Here is a 9579-nt window from a genome sequence, read left to right on the forward strand (position 1 = left end):
CCTTATGGCTTAGCACATGATTTATTTTCATGCCTAGAGTCACACAGCCATTTCTCCGCTGGATCAAGCCATATCTGGGTGTGGTATGTGCCAAAACATCCTACTTCATGGTATCTTGACATAAACACAATAATATTCAGCTCTGGCTCCATAAAGTAACATGGAAAGCATTTGGCAGCGTTCCTAAATTTTTGCTGTTTAAACATGAGGCAGCAGATCGCTTCTGCCTACCAGCATTGGTTTATAGGAACGGAAGGCCGTCAGGAATCCTTCCATTTAAACTAAGTGCGCAATGCAAGAGAGAACTTCTGCATTCCCAGTTTTAGAATTGAGTCCAGTCACTCTCACGCAGCAAAGGAAGCTACCAACATGTCAAATACAGTGGTTAAACATTGTTTAAAATGTTAACTGCCTCTTTCCTGAAGTCCTTCGCAAGGGCTTGCTGAAGGTGCCCTCCTCTGCATTTCTCTCTGCTGAGTGTTTTAAATGATTTTGGCTAACTCACAAAGCCTTGGGTTTTACTTTAACACCTCCCGATTTCCCTTCCAATTCAAAGAGCACGACCTTGAGACAGCAGGTGCATATCCACAATGGGAGAGACTCCCGGCAGCAGGAAAAAGTCACAGGCACTACTCTCGCCCATGGTGTGAACACCTGAGGCTGATCTATTTTTAACAGGCCTATGGCATCCTACTTGCCTTCAACAGCAGGTGCACTACAATACTGTTACTGTGCAATGAGGAGCTTTGTGGTTTTGCCAGGTCAGCAGTGACACTAAGTTCCCGAAGAAGTGGATTTAAACTTCTGGGAAAACTCTTCCAGCACTTCCATTAGCTTCTCCTCGTCCTCTGGTGGACTGTGGGTACTTGCCAGGGGTAAGTGAGTAGGGACTGGCTGCCGATCTGGAAGGAAAAAAAATAAGCCTTGTGGATTTTTAATCCTTTTTTCAAACTACCTCATCTAACACAAAGGAGATTTTTCTGCTAGACTCTGTACTGCCCAAACATACCTTATGGTCTCAAAGCCAGGAAACTTACCTTCTATCTATCTATAAACAATGTTAGTTAAGCGTATCTTCCAAACCAGAAATTAAACTAATTTTGTTTATATTCTGGAACTAGAATGATTGTCCTTTAGCATGATCTGGACTGGGGAGGCATCTGCCTCCCCCAAAACATGGGAGCCTTAGGCAATGCCCTCAGATGTCTATGAAACAGCTGCCAGGGTACAAGTGCAGCACTGTTTAATAGTCTATTGAGTAAGTCCAACTTCTGCAGTTGCCAGCTGCAACTAAAAGAACAAGCTGTTGCAACACTGGGCAGCAGATTTCTCTGAAAACCTGTCAGGTTGCCATCAGGCTGCCCAGGGGAGCAGGGATGTTGGCTCTATTAAGAGCAAATGTTGTAACTGGCTGCACACACTATATAACCTCTGCTCATGGAAAACTGAGGAGAGAGAAACACGCAGAGGAATGTTCCCTTCTCCATCACTGAATACAAACTGCTTCCTACCAGAGTGCTTCCAGTAGCCTGTGCTAAAGTTTGGGAACTGTGCGTGAAAGCCAAGTTCAGCATCATGGAGGAAGATGCTTCTAGGCTTTGGAAAGCAAGGCTCTGTCAAACACATTTTATTTTTTTTGGCAGAAGCAGAGAATTCTGGTTGTACAAGTCATGTTCTCGCTTTTTATTTTTTCCTCAAAAAAAAAAAAAAGAATGCTGGCTTTGGTTTGCACTCAAAGGGAACAGAATAAAAGAGAACAGAGGAAATGGAGGGAAGGTGTGACTGATTCAGGAAATGGGCGTCTGGGACCAGAAGAGCAGTGTCTGGTGAAATGCTCCTGCACACAAAGCCCTGTACTGAAGAGGGTCCATACTGAGTTAGGGCTTCCAAAGGGCAGTATGAGAGAGAAATAACTGACTTCATTGCTATTTGATAAGCACAGGACACGGGACTTCTCTTGCAGTCTTAAGAGCACTCATGCCAAGGTCAAAGCTCTCAAAAGCCAATAGCTACAGCTGAAGAGCCAAGTCGTGTTCCCTGTTTACTAAAGCTGGGGGTAGGCAAAGGCCAGAGCCTGGTGGAATTGTGATCTAGAGAAAGAATCACTAGGATCAGAAGGTGACAGGAGTATGAAGGAGGCAATGCCTGGCCAGCTGGGAAGTAGGGTTTCTGCATGTGCCACATGATGGCATGAGAAAGGTCTGGTTAAATATCTGTCAACCAACCTTGTGTAGCTGTCTGGGAGAGGACAGAAGGGACAAACTCAACCCAGCTCTGGAAAAGTCTGAACCTCCTGCATGCCCTGCGTAGCAATTCAGTGAATTGGGACATGAATGCCACATCCAGCAGAAGTACTGGGCTTCTGTAAGCAATTACCCTGAGCTTTTCTTCTGGGCTGACCTTCACCACTTTAACAGACATCTGTGCTTCCAGCTGGTCTTACTAAGGTGCCTGTCATTTGCCTGGGAGAAAAGAAAGGCTCTGCCCTATTTTTGCATTCTCTGTGCTTACACTGCCAAAAAATGCCACTGTGCTCAAGTCTCTGCCCAGCATTAAAGAAAGGGGGAATTGACAGTTTTAGCTAGCATGGAACAGTAGGAAGAAGAGCCTGTCAAAGCAAAGCCAGCCCCCAGTGCTCTGTCAGAAGGATGCCAGTTTGTCACCATTATAAAAGATGCTGTTTGACTGCCGTGACTCACCTTCCCTTGGCACAGTCCTGCATACAGCCATTTTCATTAAAAAAAAAACCAAACAACTTCCAACCCTCCCTAAAGAAATGCTTTGAAGTCTCTATCAGCTACTTTAGAGGATAAAAGCAGGAACGTAACTTAACACAGGCATTCTCTAGTTGCGCATTGCTCACTTGAACCTTTAGCCTTGGAACCATTTTGAGAAATATTTTATCCTTTGAACATCAGTTGCCTGGTCGAGGCTTCATCCCCTTCCAGGCCAGATGGGGATCCTACAGTTCAGGCAGCTCAGGGATCTCCACTGCCACACAGCGTAAGACACGGCCACCTTACCTTGGAAGAACAAGCCGCTCGGTAACTTTGTTACTTCAGGTGATACTGCCAACCATAAAACAGTATCAGCTCCCTGGGCCTCTGTGCGCAGCGTGTCCTTCATCTTCTGATGGAAACCTGGCATTGATGATCTCACAGCTAGAAAAAAATAACAGAATTGTGGTCTGCCACACAAGGGCTTTTTGATAAATAAAAAAGGAGCAGCTAAAAATTGCCACTGCGAGTGTAGGAGGAAGAGAAGGCATCTCAGTGTTCATGATAGAGAACAAGTATTTCCCCCATAGCTAGGAGTACGATGACTCTCGGTGGAATAGCACTAAACTGCCAGATGATCCACCAGTTGTTTGTTTGGATCAAATTACAGGCACAAAACTAGGAGCTGAGAACAGGATTAGTGAGAGGTTCTTCAGCCAATTCCATTCTAAATCGAGAAGAAGTAAGATATGGGGGAAACAGAATTACCAAACGCCAGGTATCCTAACAGGATTTTTAGCTCTTATTTTCTCACCAGTTTTAGGAAACCAGGTGCAGCACTGTATTTAAAAACTGTATGGTGAACAGTACCTAAACCAACCACATAATTCACGTTAAACTCTGGTTCCTTTTTATTTTGTCCAGCAGGTAATGATTGAAGGTCTATCCCCTGCAGCTGTTTATTTTGTGGGGTTGGAGAGTCCTTGAAATATAAGGTGAGATAACTTTATGGTTATTTGGTTTGAAATCCACAAAGGATGTGCAAAACCAAATGTATTTTAAAGAAAAAGTAATGCCAGGATATTTAGTTGGAAAGGGCAGTTTTCAAGCATGAATTAGATGGGGTAAATGCTTCTCTCTCCAGAAGTAAATTTGGGAAACTGTTCCTAGAAAAGACTAGAGATCGGATTGCTGGTCTGCATCCCAAGCCTGGGTGTTAGGGGCAGTAACATACTGCAGAATGCAACACGCATACTGGATAACTGATGCTGGCCCCTTCTGGAGACACAGTCACTGAAGAACAGCTGCAGCTCCGACAAAGGGCTGTCTGGCCAAACGTGCTGGTTCTTGACAGCAGTAAACATTTAGAGGAAGAGTGGAGGAAAACAGCTTGCACAATGGCGCCTGCTCCATTTTCCTGGATCTCCTTGCAAATTTCCAGTGTCTGCACGTTGGTACTTGTTAAACACAGGCGGCAGCTCTGTGTTTAACAGTCCCACTACAAAAGTAACTTAAAGGTTAGCCTAAAGCACTATTGCTCTGCTGTGCATTTGTGTGGGGCTGGAACCGTTCTTTGCCCATGATTACTCTCTAGATATATACAGACAGCAGACACTGTGCAGAACAGAGATACCAAGGGTGTACAAAACTACTTCAAGCACCAGCCTGGAGCCAAGAAATCACTGCACCTGTTAGAGAAATCTACCAGAAAAATTAATTTCTCTTTACTTTTAGACTAATCCTGAAAAGCAAAAAAAAATATAGTCAGAGTATCAAGCAGATGTTACCTGGAGTGTCTGCCCAGCCAGGGTGCATAACAGAGAAATGGATATTCCTGTGAGTTTTTGCCCATTGTTCTGTCAAGACAACTTGCTGTCTCTAGGATAGAGCAAAAAGAGCCAGACTAGCATCAAGTTTAATAGCCTGTCCACCAAGGTAATGCCCTTGTGGTGTAGATACCAGGGCATTTATGTGTAGCAGAAATACACCCTCACTCATCCTGATTGGATTTACTGGATAATTTTGTCAGAGACCACCATGGTCACTGCAATCCATATTCTGGCCACAAGCTTACTTCTAAAGAGGTTATACTGCTTTTACTGCCCACGTCTGCTTGCTGCAGACTGTAGGTAAGAACTAAGCAGGCAGAAAGTGTTTGTCAGCTAAAGACAGTTTTTCCCCTCGAGACCTGCATGAAATCAAATGAAAGTCTAGCTGTGCTCTCCATGCAAGATGGCATGCACTTGTAGGTGCATGCCACCATACTCCTGAGGATTATTGCTGGTGCATCTCTGTACGGGTTGGAAGCAATGGCAAAGCAACAGTGAACAGCAGGTTTTTCTGCAATGCAGATGGAATAAGCTGCCTAGCAAACGAGCGTGGGGCTTTGTTTTCAAAACTGTGGACTTTACCTTGTTTTGTGCATACACCATAGTTCCATCAAATGTCCCATTTCCCGACTGCAAGTCAGATATGTTTAGTTTTTGAACTAGCATGCCCCCAGAAGAAACAGTTATCTGTAATGAAATGAATGAAAAGCCAATGAATGAAAAGCAAAACCAGGAACTCCCCGCAATCGCACCGTGCATGTAATGCGGTCTTCAGGCCATATTTGGAAGTCCCTAGGGAGCAGGATTCCTCTGCATGCTCTTTGCACTATGCTCATGCTTATGTGTGGAGCACACCTGGAGGTGAGGTGGAAGAAATAGAATTTTTTGTTTAGAAAGTGACTTTCGCTCAAAGTGGTGGCGCCTCCTTCAGGGAACTTTGTGCTTCTTCCTTTTGAAAAGTAATTGGGAGAAAGATAACAGCAGAATAGCACTCTTTGTAGTTTATATGTTTAGCACTTAGAGAAGCTGATGAGAAAACAAGAGACTGTACAAAACTAGGGAAAATTCACTTTAAAACATGTACTTCCTGTCCTGCTTTACACCAAGATCTGTAAGGTTCTTTTAAGCCTCTACTCTTGTTACAGGTATTTTGCACTACGCTGCAGGAGATAACTTGCTTGAGGGAAATTAAAAGGGGAAGTTTCCAAAAAAATTGTTTTACTCTGATTTCCAATGAAAGGTTGCGAGTAGCAGGCAGGAGCTTTGCCTTGGAGGAGGAGATTGTTGTTAGCAAAATCCAAGAGAATTCTAGAGATGCTTACAGCATAATAACTAATCCTGCATTGCCAGCACAGTCAAAGTAATGCTGTCACAAATCCAAAGGTAAGAATAGTGAAAACGTCACTTTTCAACAGCATCAGACTCACCACTCTGGCATCAGCTTCTTTTTCCAGGAGGGGTAGCAGGGCAGTTGTCAGAATATATGTGCCTAAAAGACACAGAGGCACCAACATTAACTTTTCTTTTCAAAAAAGCTTCCTTCTCTCCTCATCCTCTATAACAATCCAAAACCCAAAACCTTTATTTCTGAAACTTGATTAGAATTTAATTCAATTACTTTTTTTGCTGCTTTACCTGCAATACGCCAAATCAGCTTGTAGCGGTCCACGTTGCTGCATACTTAAAAGGCACATCAGCTATTTTATAGACATTTATGTTTGCTGTACCTATAGAGCAAACTGCTCACTACACTCAGCCATGAGTCCGAAGGCAAAATGGCTCAGGTATGGGTTTCCCTGGGGGTAAGGTGATGCCAGTGAAGAAATTGGGAATGCATTTCCTCTCCATGTGTGGTGTATATACACGTATCTATGCTGGGTCACGAGCAAGAGGAGGAAACTGTTCTTCACACTTGTATTTCTTGGGTCCTTCCTGCATATGCACTTAAGACTGGTCCATTTTCGCCTCTCACTGACACTTTTGATCAGTGCTGCACACAAAAAACACCTCTTAAATTCCCAGTGTGACTATTACAGAAGATAGGGAATCCTTGGAGGGAAGGCTATTAATGTTGCACACCCAAGGCTGAACTAACATTACTTGGGGAAACTTAACTGTGCCTGCTTGTGTTCATTTAGCACAGATTTCTACACACCACACAAATATACGTCAGTACAACTGTTACCATGACCAGCAAAGATTGTTTATTCAAAACATTGTTCAACTGGTAAAGCATTCGATTCAGCCACACCTAGTGATGTTTCACTGGCTCAAATGCAACACAGGGATTTTTGTTTGTTTTTATCTCTTCAGAGATATTTTAAATTTTTTTCCCTTTAAGCTATATTTTAAAAATTTAGTTTAATCCAAAGTGAATCTAGTCCCTTTAGTCTAGTGTTTATGCACCAAATGTAATACTTCCCTCTCAAGGCTCTAGTTCAACAATTCTATGCCAGTGATAAACGTATATTTTTTTCCATGAGCTACTGAGGCCATGTTTTTCACTAGACGTGAAGACTTCAGCATGTGCCTTTGTAACCTCTCTTCCACAGAGGGAATGAGATCACCCAGTCAAAATACGGCATATTTATAAATATGCTACCAAAATCAAGCACATAACATGCTTGGTGAATAAACTGTTCCGTTCCCCTGTCAGCCACAGCAGTCTTCATTTTCTCTATATAATCAGAGGGACATCCATATGCACACAACACATTTAAAACCCTTGCAAATCAAACAAAGTGAATGCAGAGCAGATGAGTAGATGCAGCCTGTCTTCAGCAGAAAATGCAAGCAAAGGCAGTTGCTGGTGAATAACGAGAGCCCGTACATCTCTCCTGGTAGAGGCGGAGAGACTGAACGATTACATCATTAGTACAAGAACTATGGCCGATTGTCATGGGAGACTGCCACAATATAAAAAAAACCCCAAAACCCCCCACTTCAGTACAAGCTGAGAGCCTGGATGAAGTTTTGATTTGCTATGGATTCTTCAAATGCAAAGCAACATTATGCCTTGGTTAAATAAGCTGCATCTCCTAAAGGCTGAGCTGCAATGCACCAGCTATGACGATGTTTGATTTTACTGTCCTGCAGATTAATTTGCACGTTTAAAGGGATTCATGTTGATTTGTTAATTCTAAAACGATGCAAAGATGAATGCATTAACACTGCCTCATTAACAACCAAGGTTTGTTCTGTTTTCCAGCTGGATGAGAGAAACATTCAATGCCAAAAATCCTGCTTAGAGCAACTGCAGCTTGTCAGAAGTTTATGTGCTTATTTAAAACCACAAACTAACTGCAAAGCCAGCATCTCCTCTCTTCCTCAAGTTTATTGAGAATTCAGTAAATACCACAGAGCCAGAGCCCCACAAAACCACTTGCTCATCTTCTTTGAGACAGAGCGCAAAAGATCAGTTTTGATCCCAGCTTCCTATGGTAAGCACTAGTATCTCAAAACACACACAGACATGATGCATCACGCATTAAGACTGAGGCATTTAATTTCTCCCACTACTGAATTTGTCACCCACTATTGTCCCTGTTGTAAGCGTTTGAACACAGACTCCTTAGTACTTTAGCAAATATACTTCGTTATTACACGTTCTTATCTCTGTGAGCTGTTCTGCCAGGCAAAACATCCTGATATATTGCTGGTCAGAATACATCATCATCAGTTGAAGTCTCCATGCTTTCACTGATGTAAAAGCGGGCACGTAGTTTGATAGTTACCTTCAAACACATACAAAGAATGCTCAGTACAGCCAGTGTAGAGGCACCTTACAGCATGTAATTTGCCAAGCACAGCTGTATTGCAGCGTGCAGTAACAGAGAAATTAATTCCAGAGTAAAAGGGGAAATTGCAAATGAATGCATTACCTGCCACAATCCTTATGAAAATACGAATTGCGTTAACAATATAAAAAAGAAAAATTTTCTTACTTTTAATAAAAAAAGCCAAGACTGATTTGGTAGAAAAAAACCCTATATTCCCTTCTCCCTCCACTTAAGGAAATCAAGACAGCATCCAAGTTGTATATCCTTTTACTAATAATTGATTATTAATATCAATGTACTGCATATCTGTCTTTCCAAAATGGACACTTCAGTATTCTAGTATGCTTTCTTGACACAAAAATTAGTTTTGACTGTTAAATGAGAAACCTCCTCCCACAGAGCTTAGATAAAAACAATAAAGCATATCAAATGTGATTAATGCTTAATTATCCTTGTTCTCAAACTGTAGAGTATTTTTTGAGGTTTTTTGTTTTAAAATACCAGGAGAGAACACAAAGGTGCATGGAGGGAAAGGTGATGGCCAACAGCACCCTGCCTTAAAAGCATTAAGCATTGGATAGCTTGGTGATCCTGCCCCTCTTCTGAGATGACCTTCAGGATTCTGCCAGAAACAAAGACCTTTTCCCCCAGAAAATAAGAATCGCCACTACTCTTGGGGGATTCTGGAGAATGCATATCCTTGCTGCAAGCAAATACTCTGTAAATGGAGACGCTCAGCCTTGAGGCCAACACATTTCCTGGTGTCTGTTCCCCAGCAGTTGCATCCACAACAGAGGAGGAATTGAAAGCCCTCTGGGACACGTGGCAACTGGGAGCAGGATGTTTCTGTCTGAACAGTTCTAGGCTGCAGCCCATGAGAAAAAAGCAGGCTGTTATGAATTACTCACACAGCAGAAACTCAAGCAGCATCGTATCCATCTCAGACCCAGAAGGCAGGGAGCTGAGCATACGCACAAGGCACTGCTGGACATATGGCTGTACTCCCTGCATCTATGACGGTGTGACAGAGGCTAGACTCTCATACATAACCTTTTCCTGCCATTGGAAAGTGTATCGTCTACATGGCCTAAAAATTTGACTCCCACCAGTGTAACAGTGGCTAAAAAAAAAAAAAACAAACCAAAACATTGCAGTGAAGTGTTAGACAACACGTCACATTGAAAAGAAGTATTTGCTGTGCCATGAAGGAGTGCAGCAAGAGGAATTCAGGAGCTTGCTCAGAAGCAGCAGGAA

The 9579-nt window shown here is 42.7% G+C and overlaps 1 protein-coding gene across 1 annotated transcript in view; it reads right to left on the reverse strand.

Moving 5' to 3' along the window:
* Positions 1-774: 774 nt before the first annotated feature.
* The window catches only part of DHRS12 (dehydrogenase/reductase (SDR family) member 12), a gene marked incomplete at its 5' end in the record, with an annotated part of 27903 nt that continues 19098 nt past the window's right edge, over positions 775-9579 (reverse strand). The window contains 5 exons of the mRNA XM_010141357.1: positions 775-902; positions 3024-3161; positions 4505-4595; positions 5129-5233; positions 5974-6035. Coding sequence (XP_010139659.1) covers positions 775-902; positions 3024-3161; positions 4505-4595; positions 5129-5233; positions 5974-6035 — 524 coding nt within the window. The remainder of the gene's footprint in view (positions 903-3023; positions 3162-4504; positions 4596-5128; positions 5234-5973; positions 6036-9579) is intronic.

The sequence above is a fragment of the Buceros rhinoceros genome, unplaced genomic scaffold, assembly GCF_000710305.1.
Source record: "Buceros rhinoceros silvestris isolate BGI_N320 unplaced genomic scaffold, ASM71030v1 scaffold1878, whole genome shotgun sequence".
NCBI lineage: Eukaryota > Metazoa > Chordata > Aves > Bucerotiformes > Bucerotidae > Buceros > Buceros rhinoceros.